We start from the raw sequence: 17,180 nt of genomic DNA on the forward strand, positions 1-17,180 counted from the left end.
GAATTGCCCAGATGAAGCCTTCGAATGAGCCACTTTGGGTCACGAAGACCATTGTGATGCCCAAAAGGACTGTGTGTTGGGTGACAGTGGAGACCAATAAGAGGGAAGGCAATGTTGTGTCCTATGAGAACTGGGAAGAAAATTCTGCTCCACGTCGAAGATTGAATGATGGAGATACCTATGTTGACGACAAGGACGAAGACCAACGGCTGGTGAACAGTAGTTTGTTCGCTCTTGTTGAGCTGCTATCAGGAAGCGAAAAACTATCCCCGTGACACTTGTGCCCCAGCAGAAGCCCTTTGATCGTAGCAATGTAAACATCGAAAGAGATGTCAATGAACAGCAATATTTCGCACTGCCTAAAATGCTCAATCAATATAAACACTCCTTTGCGATAAATTTGCCAAACTTAAAGTCTTGTAGTCAAGTACCATAGATAATCACAGAGAGTATCGGGAGCAGCCTAGTAAGCTCCAAGCCACACACGACTAACGGAAAGAAAAGACAGGCGACCCAAGAAATTTGACGTCAAGGAAAGGATGATGACTGGAATTGTAACCAAAACATCTTCGCCATACGCTAGTCGAGTGCTACTCGTGAAAAAGGAGAATGGAGAAGATCATCTGGTTCTAGATTATCGATGGCTAAATAGCCAGATGGTGCCAGAATATTTAACTTGCATTGATTGATTGATTGATATGTGGGGTTTAACGTCCCAAAACCACTATATGATTATGAGAGACGCCGTAGTGGAGGGCTCCGGAAATTTAGACCACCTGGGGTTCTTTAACGTGCACCCAAATCTGAGCACACGGGCCTACAACATCTCCGCCTCCATCGGAAATGCAGCCGCCGCAGCCGGGATTCGAACCCGCGCCCTGCGGGTCAGCAGCCGAGTACCTTAGCCACTAGACCACCGCGGCGGGGTAAAACTTGCATTTAAGAATTAACATTGAACATTTAACATTGATGACCAGCTGCAACGACTTTCAGGAGCACAGGTGTACTGCATGTGAGACTGTGAAAATAGATACCTTAAACTTCAACTAAGCGAGTAATCGAAGGCAAAAACTTCATTCATCACGCCCGATGAGACACGGCAGTTTGAACGTATCGTTTTGGGTTGAGAAATGGTCCTGCTGTATTTCAACGTCTAGTGGAAAAACCATTGAATATTTGTACGCCCTTCATAACACAGATAGATTTACGGAGCGCACAATCTTTGACTGTTGTTTCTGCTTCACATCCCACTGCTTCGAAGTTTGCTGTCATAGAAAATTCCAAATCCTAAACTCTGCACACTATTCAAGGACAAATGGCCAGGTGGAGCGTGTCAACAGAACTCTGCAGTTATGTATTATGGCAATGATCAAGGACCCAACTCACAAGAACTGGGATCAGAAGGTCGAGGAGGTAGAAGGTTACCTTAACACCCCTTACCATTCCCCAACAGGGAGAAGCCCTTTCATACTTTTACATAGATATCAACCAAGATCCAAAAGGTTGTACAGAGATGTTTCAACATAGAGAAAACGAATGGGTATGCTCTGAGCAACTTCAACAAATAGCTCAAGGACACACAGTGAGCCATCAAGAAACGCCAAAGTAGTACTTCGACAAGCGTCAATTAACGGAGGAAAAGTTGAGCGTTGTAGACATAGTGGCCATGCGCTGCATTCCATAGTACTCTGCGGCCCCAACAAAAAAAAGTGCCAGGCTTTCGCAGAACCTGCAGCCCATTCACGGTGAATGCTAGAAGAGCGGCCTTTCAGAGCCTTTTCTAAACACTCTTGGAGCCTCTGCTACAAGCACACTGCTGTGTACCCACTACGCCATAAATAATCATAATTTTTGTGTATTAGGCCTCCATTCTCTACGCTATCTTTTGTCATTATTTTGAGAAACCTTTATGAGATTTGCCTAATTTTTCATGCAGTGGCTGACCAAGATGAAGAATTATGCCTGAAGTGGCTAGGCAACACAGTTAATAGATGATCAAGAACAAGTTTTCTAATGGGTTGAATCAATTGGCGACCCACTCGTTACGCAAATCACATTGTGTGATGCCTGGCTGTTCCTTGATGTTCTAAAGCACTTTTTTACTCGTAATGGCGTGATTCCTTTCCCGACATAAAGCCTGCCTAAGGTCTGCTTAGAAACGAGTTTCAAGCTCTAGCGCGGCTCCGCTGCATTCGGTAGGAAGATAGAAAGAGGTTGAACTGAAAGTGCTTCTTGACAAGGTGTTCAAGCAAGAATGCCGAGCCTCACGAGAATGAATTGAACAAATGGGAAAAACAAAACAAAACAGAGAGAAACTGGCCGAGCAACGTTATAAGGGTGCGCTTGTGATGGAAAGGGCAGAGGACACTGCTGCGGGCGAAGCATGACTAAGCGTGTGTTAAGGTTGGAAAAAGCCCCCGCTGAAAAAAACCACGTACGTGAAATAGAAAGGGGCAGTTCCAGATTAACTTATACAGAAAATATATGTCGAGCTATTACGGAACCCTAACAGAATCTGTTTGAGTTGCATGATATAGACATTAAAACTTATCATATACATAAAACCTGCTTAAGTTGCCTGACATATACAATAAAAGACTGGGCGACAAAAGAAAGTAGCATTTTGAGCGTGCAACAACAGTAGCTGAAGTTTAACAAGCCACAGACCAGGTTAACGCCGAAAAATCTCCTGAACCGGACAGATTAATTGCCTCGTATTGTAAAGCTTTCCAACATGAAATCAGCCCTGTATTGACAATAATAATTATTGAGGCATATAAAATAAGCACCCTGCCTCCGTCATACATATCATATTACACTGTTTTATACCTGAAACCGAGAATCTACCTAAACTGAAATCTGTATCGGTATATAGGCTGCATACAGAAACTGATACCTGAATCTAGCTTTACAAACGTGAAATACAAAATTTGAATGAAGGTGTAGGCTCAAACACTGCAAACCGTAATGTGGGATATAGTTGGGCCCAATCAAACCTGTGGTGTCAAGGGCCGTTCTAGTGCCACAAATATCCACAAATGGTGCTGCATTCTTAAGTGTTGTGGCTACCAAATTGATTGTGTTGCTATTGTACAAGTAGACCTGGAAGAAGCTTTTTGATTGTGTTAATCACAAAATTTTGTTTGCTGCCTTAAATCACATTAAACTTGGTTCAGTTATTTGTGAGAGAGTGGCTCTGGCGTACCAGAACGGCACAACAAGGTTGAATATAAATAAGAGTCTGGGGGCTCCCGTTAGCTGGCCGTGTTTGGTTCGCCAGGGCTGACCCACAAGCCCTCTAGTATTTTGCATTGACATAGAAACTCTGTGCATGGAAGTATCTAACGACAATACCATGCTTGGTTTCCGGTTAAAAGCAGTTCCTAGCATATGTAGATGACATCGCCACATTTAACAAACATTGTCCCAGTATAACGCAAACTGTTGAAGCTTCAGTTTAACATATGTGGTAGTAGCGCAACTTCAACGAGGACACCAAGGATAAGAAAACACAATACTAGCTACTACTGTTGAAACTGTTCATCAGTTTAGCCAAGCTACTGTAATTGGCGTAAACTGGGCCAAGTGTTTCGGGCTTTGGCATGAACCGTGGACAGCAAACAAAGCCAGACCATTTCGTCAACATGCGTTGGGTACAACCCTGGGAAAATACTTGGACGTTACACTTCATCGTTTTCGGAACAGTGCCAGTGTGGACTGGAAAAAGCAAGAGAAATATCTACAGGATAAAACGGTGAAATGGAGAGGTGCGCCGCCGTATCACGACGGCCAGGCTACCAATTCGACAAAGATGCACAGCCTGCGAAAGCGTGTTTTGAAGAATGTGTTGATTGGTTTCTCGATGTTCATCCAGCTGTGCCAGAACCACCAGCTTGGCTCACAAAGGTAAAGCCGCTTGTGACTTTACCCGACTTTCAACCCGACGATACCAGCACAACAATGGTTCACTTAACAGTAACCATAAGTACATTGGGCGTTGTGTGATTTTATTGTTAGAGTGGGTGGCGTGACATATTGCTTACCATAGTCATGTAATGAAGAAAAAAAGTGGCGCGGCTCCGTGGTAGAGCACTGAGCTTGCACACAGCAAACCCGGGTTTGAATCCCAGTTTGTCTCTGGTGTTCTTTCATCTAATCCGTCTTTTTTTTTTTCTTCAAATACTGGTCACGGAATACGGCGGTGGTGGCAGCGGACAACTTAGGCGCCACGCGTGACCCGTATTTTGATCTAATAACAGATCTCACTGTAAAAAACGCCATGGCTTGCGTGGAACGTGCAGCACAGTCGCTGTAAACTCTAGAAAAGTGGCCTTTTGGAGCGTTTTCTCAAAACTCTGTGAGTAACTGTCACAAGCGCACTGCTGGGTATCAACTACGCCATAAATAATCAAAACGTTTGCTTAGTAGGTCAGCATTCTTTCTCCTATCTTCCGTCATTATTTAGAGAAGCGTGGTATCTGCTGCACAGTTGTTAGAAATTTTAAGCAGTTTTCAGGCATTGGCTGACGAGAATGAATTATGCCTTAAGTTGGTATGCACCGAAGTCAATAGGTGATCAGGAATACGTTTTGTAATGGATTGGAGCATTTGGAAGACCCACTCGTTATGCACTTTGCGTGGTGTTACGCCTGGTTATTTTTTGATGTCTTAAAGTGCTTTATTACTCATATTAACGCGATTCCTTTCCCAACATGAAGCATGTCTAAGGCTAGTAGAAAGTTTGCAAAAAGATGTCAACTCAAAGGTTGCAAACCATAATGTGAAATGTAGTAATATAGCAACAGTAGTATACTAACATAGTAACACGGGATATATAATACATGTAGCGCGGTCAGTCCTTAAGGGCATTCACGATAGCATGATTGAGGTAGCTGTTCTTTCAATTGACCTTGCTGAGTCTTTTGATAAGGTGCGACATGACTTCTTGTTTTGACTGCTCAGACGTCTCCAGTTAGTAAATTTACTGTAAAATGGTGTATCACTATGTTGTCAAAGTGCACAAGTATAATTGTGAATTGCATGGTTTCAGTTATAATAGAAGTGAATTCATCAGTGCGGCATGGGTGTCCGCTTGCGCATATACTTTTTGCAGTATGCTTGGAAGCACTTGGTTTAAGTGTACTGCTTAATTCAGGTATTAGAGGCTATAAATATGAAGCCGAGAAAGTAATGTCCTTGCCTACGCAGATGACATTGCCTTCTTTAGCGTGGATAGACCGAGTGTTCAGGAAGCAGTAAACACTATTATGTGTTTTTGTGAAATTAGCCGACCTAAGATAAACTTTGAAAAACCAGAGAATTTTGGCTGGCCACGCGGGCACTAACTCCCTTGGTGTTCGTAATTATTCGCAAAAATGGAGCTCTATTTTATTATCTAGGTGTGCCCCTTGATAACCACCGTAATAGTGGCCCTCATTGGACGTCCGCCATAACCCCCATCCGTTGAAAGGTGTTAACTTGGCAAGGGCGGGATCTGTTTTTCGAGAGCTAAAGGATGCAATATCATTTTTGCATCAAAGCTTGTCTACACTCTTCAAGTGTTGTATGGCTCTCGTCTACATACCCAGGCGTTTTACGAAATATTTGCCTGCTTCATTTGGTATTCTTCACGGGAAATCATGCGAAAAGACAACTTTATTTCTTTTTCTTGAGGAGGAGGCTTAGTCTTGTGCATTTTGTTTTGTATGAAAACTGGTGAGACGATTTTTTTTACCTTAAGGAAGTGTGTCACCCGTTTCTTTAGGCTGTTATCTGGATTTCACTTGCTTACCACCTCCCTTTTCTTTTTGTCACGACAACAGTTGCTGAAAACTCACAAATGTGGGGTTTCTTGAAAGAGATTGTCAAGGCCACGAAGTTTTTGAGAGCCAGATGCACTTCAAAATATTTGTACTCTTTAGACAGAACTACACTTACTGCTGCACTGGTCAGCGCCCTTTACAAAGAATCTATTTACCGGCAGCCATATTTATCCCGAACTGGTCGTGATGTGTTCTACCGTGTGCATGAAATGTGTATGTAGCCGAGTACTTTACTGCTGAGCTACACACCACCACATTACCTGTAAAGGCGTGGCTTTATGAAAAAGGTATTCGTGCCCTGGTCTTTAAATCGCAGACTGTTCAACGAGCCTGAAACAATTGAGCAGTGTTTTATTCATTGCTTGTCATTTCTGGGACATTTTGTAAGAGAAATATCAAAAAAGAGTTTCCTAATTGAGCTCATAGTGTGAGTTTCCTACCATTAGAAAAACCCTTAACAACATTGCTGCATACGGTTTCTTTATGTTTCTTGGCCTTTACTCACTGTGGAGGAGCCGCATAATTGACAGAAATGCTGAGCCACCTCGCTTGACATAGTCTATTTTTCGAGAAGAGGCAGCCAATGTGCGTAATGTTGTAGAGACTTGCGACCCTGTTCAGGAGTGGCTTGGACTTTTGCGCATGTGTGTTTGCTTACCAGACTTATGAAGGTTCGTTGTACTGTATGAAATTGTGTTCTGTGCATGTGTGCACGTGAGAATATATTTGAAACAATTGATGGTATAGCGATATGATGGTATCACATTGCTTGACTGAATTATTTCTATGCAATCAAAAAAAAAAGCACTGGCGTAGCTCAGTAGTAGAGTACTGAACAGGAACGCTGTGGACTAGGCTTCATATTTCATTCTCATGGGTATTTGTTTATTTACTGCGTTTCTTCCTTGATTGATACTGGTCACAGACTTCAGCGGCGGCCGCAACGGTGTACAACTACGGCGCCTCGCATGACCCACATAAGGGCTTTCTTCAGAAAAAGTTTAGAAACCCAGAAAAGTATGAGACGTCCATTCACAGCGACAGAAGTTCTCCCAGCATACACCTACTATGTGAATGAGTTGACTGGAAGAAAAAGATCTAGTCGACGACCACCCACATCAGCGAACTGAAGCGATGGAGTGGAAAGTAACAGGAACAGTTTGACCAGTCAAGCACTGACGAAAAAAAAGCTGTGCCGAGACGAAGCTAACGTGTATCCAAAAGACCTGCGTATTTTTGGGACTACACCACAAGAACTGAGGCCAATTTGTTGTGAGGAATGACCGAGTGTTAGCGGAATGAAAAGTTCAGGCTGGTAACATATTTGGAGGAAGGTAGGTGACCCGGCTAAAGAAAAAAAATGTCGTGCTCGTTGTTTCGTTCTTACTACATGCCTCTATTACTACAGCGAAAGCTTTTATGAGATCCCTCACGGGCCACACGCATCGCCGTAGTTTGGCGCCGCCGGCAAGTGCCGGTGGCGGTGTCCGTAACCACTATCGCATAAAATATGAAAAAAAAAACTCATACAAAAACACCAAAGACATCTGGTGACACAGTGAGATAAGAAATAGGACTCACTGCGTGTCAGCCGAGTATTCAACTGTTTAGCCACCCTGGTTTTTTGCTTTAATGCCTGTTTCCAGGCACTATGTACATGAACAATGACGTAAAGGTCACGAAAACAAGTAATCGCGGTGCTACTGATTAGACATCAACTTCTAAATTTGTTGAGAAACGCTCCGAGTTCTACCCTCGACAACCACTCAGAAACACACTCTTTGGCTTTCTGAAGTTCAACAAATATAGACATGCACTCTTGGAAGTACATTGTTGTGGGTGGTGCATCTGAATAACAGTTAGATCTTGCCATACGGGCCCGCAATAAGCAGTGGAGGCCTGTTAACAATATTAGGTCAGTGGGAAAGCATTCTTGTTATCTATCGGTAGTAATTTGATAACGTATGGGTCCAGCAAGAGTTCCTCTTTGATTGTACTCTGCAATTCGCAACTTTCACAGATGGTGACGTCGCCATGCGGCATCCGTCGTAACTATCGTTTGGGAGATGCCCACGCAGTCAGCTCATGCCATCGTTCAGGCGGCCTCAGTTTGGCGGTTCACTGGTGCTTTAAATTTGGGCGCTGGCAATTTACACTTTGGTCATTCTGAATTCCGTAGTGAACTACCGAAGCCGGACAGGTACTGCGAGTCATAGTAGCACTGATTTACTCTTCATTTTTCGCTTGCTGAGCTAGAGGAATCACGAAATAGGTTGGATGCCGCTGTGCAGGTGCCGTGCAGTCAAAGGCTTTTCTGCTTTGCATGAGCATGGTTTCTTGATCTTCCTTTGCCGTGGCAAAAGCAGCGTTCACAAAGCTGTACGTGCATTCCTTCACACCGCAGCAGACGATGTGCCCAGCGTTCAAAACTTCTTTTCCTTCAATATTACACCGCACACGCGTTTTTCAACACGCAACACACGTATATAATACATGCTAGAATCAATTACTTTCTCAGCAAAGTATTTAAAACACGGTGGCTGCAGCCGAAAATACTAAGCAGTTCGAAGTGATGGGCACAACGGCAGCGGCTGCCGGCGCTCCAGCTGCATGATCCCCCAAACGACAGCTATGTAGGGCTTGCACTAGCGCCCTCGCCCTGCCACTGTGGTCTAGTGGCTAAGGTACTCGGCTGCTGACCCGCAGGTCGCGGGTTCAAATCCCAGCTGCGGTGGCTGCATTTCCAATGGAGGCGGAAATGTTGTAGGCCCATGTGCTCAGATTTGGGTGCACGTTAAAAAACCCCAGGTGGTCGAAATTTTCTGAGCCCTCCACTACGGCATCTCTCATAATCATATGGTGGTTTTTGGACGTGAAACCCCACAAATCAATCAATCATCATGCACTAGCGCCCTCTCTAGGTGGTGAAATTTGCGAATGCATCCCAAAAAACCACTCCCATCTAAAATGCAAAAAACCTGGTCGATAATTTCTGGCTTACTACAAATGAGACAATCTGACTCTCAAGGAAGAAAGACCCCCCGGTTTTCCAAGAATACCTTGACGTGCAAACTGCCAGTGTGAAGCCTAAAAAAACGCCAGGCCTGCACGGGAGGCTCAGTGCAGTCACAAGAAAAGGTAGAAGAGCGGCCTTTGAGAGCCTTTTCTAAACACGCATGAGGTAACTGCTGTAAGCACCCTTGCTTGATGTCCACTATGGAATTATTAATAAATATTTTACGGTTGTAGGCCGACATTCGCTATGTTATTTTTTCTTCATTCTTCTGAGAAGCGTCGAAGGCGCTATACCATTGCGAGGAATTTCGTGCCAATTGTTCATGCAGTGGCTGACTACGATGAGGAATTATGCCTGAAGTGGCTATGCGGTACAGGTAATAGCTGAACAAAAACAAGCTTTTGTAAGGGGTTGGATAATTGGACAACCCACTCGCTACGCTATTCGCCTTGTGGGATGACTGCTTGTTCTCTCGCTTTATTAAAACGCTTTATAAGTCGTAATAACGCGATCGCTTTCCCGACACCGAGCCTCCCTAAGGCAGGTTTGCTTACAAGTCCCAATAATTCAGTGATACAATACTATCAGTGGTAGAGGTACTGTCAGTGGTATCAATGGCTCAACGGTAGATTACTGATCTGGCACCCAGCGGACATAGATTCGAGCGCCACTGAGTTATATTACTAGTTTTTTTCCTAAGTTTGCGCGATGTTGCCACGCACACCGGTGGCGGTGGTGACAGTGGACAACTACGGCGGTGCGCGAGACCCCAGCTGTGATCTCATAACAGCATTTGTTGTAAAAAAAAATGCCTGTGTGGCAGGAGCCTCTTGCATTCTTTTTAACCTGTTCAGCGCGTCCCTCCGTTTACCTCCACTCTGTATAGCCCTGTACATCGGAACAGCTATAATTGCATCAGACACTTCGTTGTACAGATTTTTGCGTGTCACTCCATCAAGTGCTCCTTAAAAAATCTGAAAGACAAAAAGATGATACATTATATCGCCTCCTAGAGACATCCACGGACAGCGTATTCATGCGGTCTGTACCAACTGCATATCCAAATAAAGCTCTCATCAGCCTCATTTGCACACCGCATGCAGGGAAGTACCACTCACGTTACGAAAGAAAGAACCCATTTACCGATTTGCCTTATGAATACGTGTGTTAGTCCCAAACCCCCTTTTTTACTCGCCTAAATAAATTATTTCTATTGCATTGTTTATTACTTGACGCCCGAACGAGACAATATGAAATATTTGTATATTAGCTTTTTCACTATTTGCAACATTACATGTGCAATGAGAAGAAGCTCATACTTATAGCAGGTTTCAATTGTGTATTGAAAGAAAGAGATAGCTCAAACAGTCGCAAAATCGAAGACAAAAGCAGGGACGTGCTGACGGAACCTATTGTAGATTATGAAATAGTGGATGTTCCAGAATGCCTTGAAAGTTACCGGGCAGTTGTTTAACCCCTTTCAGGGTGCAAGCAATGCCCGAATAAGCCAACTCTGCATATCTGATGGCATAATAACGAATACCTAGCAGTTGCCATAACGTTGTTCCGATTCCCTTTTCTGATGATTGCCTAATAGAGTGCCAGATAGGTGCGAAAAAGTGCAATAAAGTTTGGTGGGAGCAGTGGAAAAGGAACTTCAATTTTTTAGGTGATGAGCCCTTTAACTTAGCCGGAATCAATGAAATCAAAGTACTTGACGAACTTCCTTCGGAGAAAATAGAAGAAGAGTGAGAACATCTCAAGCAGTGGATCAAAATGATAGCGATTTGAGGCAATGTAGTGTCCTTGCTTTTGAATTGAAAAAGAAAGAGAGAGAGCTAAAATCGATGCTGTAGAAACTGACAGCGCTGAAAGGTGAAAAGCCTGATGTGTATGCCGAAGATTTGCGTAATACCAAAAATAACAAAAGATCTATGATGAACAGCGCTATCGAGACATCCTAGTTTGATCCAGAGCAATGATTATGACTTTAAATGAGAATCAAACGAGACAGGCTCTCGGACTCGAAAAAAATCACACCAGGAGCAACCATATAGAAACTATCGAATGCAATAGTGTAGGGATCGCAGGCAGTGAAAGCATTGAACGGGCTTTTTTTCAACACTGCGAGGAACTATTCGCTGCTAGACCAGTTGATGTGGAGGTGTTTAAAGAGTTGTTCCTCAAAAAAAATGCCGCGGCTGTTCGATGACACTAAAGCGATGCTGGGACTTGGTGAATCACAAACAGAAGTAGAAAAAGACATATATAAGCTCAATCCTGGTAAGTCACCGGGGCCCGACTATACTAGTGCTGTGTTTTACAAGGTATTTTGATGCAAATTATTCGGACTGCTTACAGAAGTTTTTAACGGGTGATATAAAGTAGATGGTCTACCTTGGTCCTTTAGTAAAGCTCATACTATTTTGCCTAAGACCGAAGAGACAGACAAGTTAAAGATAGTTTCATCATATCAGCACATTTTGTTAACTAACTGTGGCTACAAAAGCTTGATGAAAGTACTTGCGCTTCGACTACAGGGTGTCATCAAAAAGTTGGTTTGATGTCACAAACTTGCAGCATTAAGAAACGTTGCATTGTGACCGATATACAGAAACGGCGACACGTTGTCTGGTGTTGCGACGCCACTGAGATTCGTGTGACAATTCTGCAGCTTGATCTCGAAAAGGTATTTGACTGTGTGTCTAATATCCTGTTGCTTGCCATACTGGACCACGTGAATGTTCATTCAGTAATCATAGGTGTCGTGGCTTTGGGATACTTCAACTGCCTGACACGTTTAATGGTCAATGATTCACTAAGTGCGCCCCTTAACAGTGGGTGTTCCATCCGTCCGGGATGCCCACTTACCCCTTTTTTCGGCATCTATATAGAAACAATAATCGTTGCAGTAAGTGAAGACAGTAGAGTTCAAGGATAAGGTTGCAGGCATCAGAATTTCAAACTAAGGCATATGCAGATGATGTCGCAGTTTTTTGCACAGGTAAAGAAAGTGTGGCAGAGGTTACAATTCTAATGAAGTCGGATGAACTGAGGGAAGTGCTTACGTTTTCGGCAGAGAGGGTGGTGATCGAGACCAGAATTTTTTGCCAATATGAACTGGGGGAGGCACCTGTCAAATATTTAGGGGTACCAGTAGAACACTACAAAGACAATGATAACAATTCGCAAGGACAGGCGTGAAAAATTCAGTTGAAGGCGAGTAGGTCGCAGGGAATCGAGCAGCAGTCACATAAGCCGAGGTTGGAAAGTATGATAAAAACGGTCCACTCTATAACGACCTAGCTAAGGAATCGACGGTTTCACTTGGAAACAAGCTTTTATTTCGAGGCACCCAAACTGAATGGACTTTTCTCAAGTGCGCAGGTACCAGTGCACGAAGCGCCTTTATTTTTTGAGCTTCAGCACTAACTGAAAGTGCTGCACAGAAAGATACAGAATCTACTATTATAACTGATGTGATTATTAGCTGATGTGATTGACGCATCTAACTTGCTTGATGCGAGCACTACTGCGAGAAATTCAGCCACAAAAACCAGTATGAGGTCGGGTAGTCGAAGGGAGCAAGACAAATCTAAATTCGGGCTAAATATACGAACCCCTAACTTTTCGTCACATTGTGAAGCATCTGGTTTAATAACAACGTTTGTTGTGACACTGCGCATGTTATCATGCAGTTAACTATCTGAAATAAAATGAGGCAGTAATTTGATGCTATTAGGGAAAATATTGTCAACTTGAATTGAAGCTTGTTCTTCGGCACCTAATAACTGTGGTACATACCTACTTAAGGCGGAACTCTTCAGCGTCGTCAGCCACTGAATGCAGCACAAATTTTGTTACAAGTGTTTAGCCAATACCATCCTTTTACAAAGATAGCATAGTGAATGCTGGCCTAGAGGCTGAAATTATGATTATTTTGGTGTAATGGGTACCTTGCATGTGTGCTTTTGGCATTTACCCAAATATAGCTTAGAGAAGGCTCTGAAAGACCGCTCTTGATGCTTTCGTATTGACTCTGCTGCGCCTTTGGTGCAGGCCTGGCGTTTTTGTTTCAAGTAAACAGCGTCTGTTTCAAAACTGAGTCACAGAAGAATTTCCCAGCACATTCTAAAAGCCTTATCACTGTTTGCCTGGCGCAGTGACAAAATTAGTTTGATCAATTTGTATAGAGGCCTCGTAGAGACTCGCCTAGATTGAAAGGTAGTAATCTATCATTCAGCAACACCAAGAGCCTTAAATATGCTCTTTCCTGCCAATCACTCATGCCTTCGTCTTTCCGCGAGTGCTCTTCGCACTAGCCCCAAGGGAGGCCATGTACGTTGACTTGAACGAGTGGTCGCTGGATGTCCAAAGATCCTACACTTTTTGTATGTATACTTTCACGAGGTGAATAGAAAACAAGATAACCCGTACACACCACTATGAATGATTAGACCAGTTCTGTTCTGTTTGACAACCACCCTGCCTTGAGACATATCTACCCCTTGGTGTCAGGGGTCTAGCCGAAGAAACGGACATGCTGCTCTTCAACACCGTTTCGCTGCTCCAGCTTGAAATGTAGTTTCAGATATCGTTTATATTGACAGTAAATATAAATGAGTGAACGAGTTAATCAACAAATATATCCCGTCTTCACAGTGGCAGTTATTAGACTGCGATATATTTTTTGTGAGTTTACCAATCACGTTTCCATGGCACATATCTGTACACATTTTGTAGACATTCAGCAAAAATATTCATGGCCAGAAATTTGCTATGGTACCTCAAAAACTTGCACTTCTGTCTACTACGCAGTGGTCAGTCCGTTTTTTTTTGAGGTGCCGGTATTCTGCACCAGAACACTACCACTTTTATAGCAGAAACTCGCGCTATAAGGGCGGCCATTAAAAACTATAAACAACTAAAATAAAATGTGCTTTAGTTTGGTGATAACGTTCAAAGCTCTCAAAAGACAAAAAAACCCATATTTGGTTGTCCTTCCTCTGTCCTGTGCATAATCTACATAATTGAAGCACGTGTCCCAGTCTGCTGAGTGCGACGGCACCACGAGATCCAAGGAAACGTTTCGCGGTCTAGCTAGCGCATCCACCAGCAAAACCACTGTCAGTACGTCAATAGTGAACCCTACTCTTCGCTTGAAACTTTTTCTAAAACGAAAGCTCGGGGCCTATTAGCAAAGCACGCGGGATGGACATGCAGGTAATTTATAACATGTTATTAAGCTACTACTTACTCATTGGCCGCCAGAAGTAATACTTACAAATACGCACAGAAGTAACAATTACAAGACTAAAAACAGAAAATACGCGCACTGCACATTCATACACTTTTGTCAAGTGGCGATCCACCACAGTGTGCCAGAAGTAGTAAAGCACCTACAGTGCTTCACATTTTAATTCACTGCGAAGAATTAGACAAGCAAAGAGGACAACACTTTATATCACCCTACCGCAATGTCCATCGGTAGGGAACCACATTTCACTCATAAAAAGTGATCATTTTGAAGACAGGTAGGTAATTTTTGTACAACATACCCAAGCCTCTCGCAGCTCAGCCTCTGAAGAGAGGTTTCTACTGCGGTGGCTGATTCTCCATCATGATTTCATTATCACGACTTTTCGTCATTCATTGTCACTACGCACATTTCACATAACTGCGATGACTCTAGTACTTTTATGTGTTACCGGCAGTGGTATGAAAAATTTTAAGGCCCTCATGGAGCCCCTTACCATTATCAATCTTAACATCTCTTGGCCATTGACATGGCACTCTTTGGCCATCAAATTGCTCATGTGCAATGAGATGCAACACATCATCAACGATAGATAGATAGATAGATAGATAGATAGATAGATAGATAGATAGATAGATAGATAGATAGATAGATAGATAGATAAAAGGTCTCATGGGAATGTTTGCAATGACATTGGTCTCGAAGGAGCCTGGTGGCTTGTTGACATGCTGGTTTTCGCTAAGCGTACACAATTCATGGCGACTGTAACGAGAGAAGGCATTCACTACACATCAATGTTTCGAAAAGGCACTCCGTTGTGATTTTATTAAGTGACTGTTACATTCCGACAAGCTTCCGGATCGTAGGTTATGTACTTTTCTGGGCCACAAAGCAGGTCATAGATGAACAAGCACAAGCTGCTGACTTCGTTGATCTTGTCTAATTGAACCCAGACTTCACAACCTGCGATTATGATAGTAATTGCATAAGGAAGAAACATTTTCAAGGACACAACGTCAAGAATTTACGTTCACATTGCCTACTATTCTATAATTGTGAGTTTTACTTTTATTCAGACTTTAGGTGGACGGTTATTCAGTTTTTAGCTGTTCATGAGTACTTTAACAAATGAATAAGTTTCGCTGCGCTGAATGGTGCGTACCACAATCCTGTCACCAGTTTCAAAGAGGTGAGATGTGATTTTAGTTTTCAATATGTCTCCCACCATAGCTATGAGTAGCGGCGTACCAACTTCGCGAGTGTAGGAGCAAGTTCCCTCACTTTAATATATGTATATATATATATATATATACATATATATATATATATATATATATATATATATATATATATATATATATAATGAGATATAACAGACAGTAATGCCAAGGAATGTACAGGGGAAGTTATTAACATTAATAGAATGTAAATAAGAAGAAAAAAAAAGTGGATGAAAAAACTACCAACTGTAAGCAGGAATCGAACCTACGACCTTCGAATTACGCGTTCGATGCTCTAACCACTGAGCTATTACAGCGGCACTCCCTCCGTCCACTTTTTTTTTGGGTTTATCTGTGAATTTAGAAGTAGGAGCGACAGTCAGCGCCATCTATAAGCCAAACAACGAGTGTGAAAACACTCTTATGCGCATGTTTGGCGTCACGTAGCACGTGAACTTATTATGAGCGGGCAGCTGATTAATTGTCCCTCCTATACAACCTAAACACACCAAGTCTGCCAGTACGAGACCCTCGTTCAATGAAATAAGGGAAAGAAGTGCATACCCAAGGGCTCGCCTTCCGTGTTTTTAACACAATAATAATGAGATATAACAGACAGTAATGCCAAGGAATGTACAGTGGAAGTTATTAACATTAATAGAATGTAAATAAGAAGAAAGAAAAGTGGATGAAAAAACTACCAACTGTAAGCAGGAATCGAACCTACGACCTTCGAATTACGCGTTCGATGCTCTAACCACTGAGCTATTACAGCGGCACTCCCTCCATCCACTTTTTTTTTTTGGTTTATCTGTGAATTTAGAAGTAGGAGCGACAGTCAGCGCCATCTATAAGCCAAACAACGAGTGTGAAAACACTCTTATGCGCACGTTTGGCGTCACGTAGCACGTGAACTTATTATGAGCGGGCAGCTGATTAATTGTCCCTCCTATACAACCTAAACACACCAAGTCTGCCAGTACGAGACCCTCGTTCAATGAAATAAGGGAAAGAAGTGCATACCCAAGGGCTCGCCTTCCGTGTTTTTAACACAATAATAATGAGATATAACAGACAGTAATGCCAAGGAATGTACAGGGGAAGTTATTAACATTAATAGAATGTAAATAAGAAGAAAGAAAAGTGGATGAAAAAACTACCAACTGTAAGCAGGAATCGAACCTACGACCTTCGAATTACGCGTTCGATGCTCTAACCACTGAGGCATTACAGCGGCACTCCCTCCATCCACTTTTTTTGGGGGGGGGGGTTATCTGTGAATTTAGAAGTAGGAGCGACAGTCAGCGCCATCTATAAGCCAAACAACGAGTGTGAAAACACTCTTATGCGCATGTTTTGCGTCACGTAGCACGTGAACTTATTATGAGCGGGCAGCTGATTAATTGTCCCTCCTATACAACCTAAACACACCAAGTCTGCCAGTACGAGACCCTCGTTCAATGAAATAAGGGAAAGAAGTGCGTACCCAAGGGCTCGCCTTCCGTGTTTTTAACACAATAATAATGAGATATAACAGACAGTAATGCCCAGGAATGTACAGGGGAAGTTATTACCATTAATAGAATGTAAATAAGAAGAAAGAAAAGTGGATGAAAAAACTACGAACTGTAAGCAGGAATCGAACCTACGACCTTCGAATTACGCGTTCGATGCTCTAACCACTGAGCTATTACAGCGGCACTCCCTCCATCCACTTTTTTTTTGGGTTTATCTGTGAATTTATAAGTAGGAGCGACAGTCAGTGCCATCTATAAGCCAAACAACGAGTGTGAAAACACTCTTATGCGCATGTTTGGCGTCACGTAGCACGTGAACTTATTATGAGCGGGCAGCTGATTAATTGT

At 42.8% G+C, this 17,180-nt stretch overlaps 1 protein-coding gene across 4 annotated transcripts in view; it reads right to left on the reverse strand.

The window, feature by feature from the left end:
• The window catches only part of LOC119178498 (uncharacterized), a 257,077-nt gene that overhangs the window by 194,945 nt on the left and 44,952 nt on the right, over positions 1-17,180 (reverse strand). For 3 of the 4 annotated variants that reach the window (XM_075870460.1, XM_037429705.2, XM_037429706.2), the window contains one exon: positions 14,893-15,058. The exons of the other annotated variant lie outside the window; for it this stretch is intronic. In XM_075870460.1, coding sequence (XP_075726575.1) covers positions 14,922-15,058 — 137 coding nt within the window. In that variant the 3' untranslated portion in view covers positions 14,893-14,921. Of the gene's footprint in view, positions 1-14,892; positions 15,059-17,180 lie in introns of those variants that run through there. 4 annotated transcript variants of the gene reach the window in all.

The sequence above is a fragment of the Rhipicephalus microplus genome, chromosome 1 (assembly GCF_043290135.1).
Source record: "Rhipicephalus microplus isolate Deutch F79 chromosome 1, USDA_Rmic, whole genome shotgun sequence".
Taxonomy (NCBI): domain Eukaryota; kingdom Metazoa; phylum Arthropoda; class Arachnida; order Ixodida; family Ixodidae; genus Rhipicephalus; species Rhipicephalus microplus.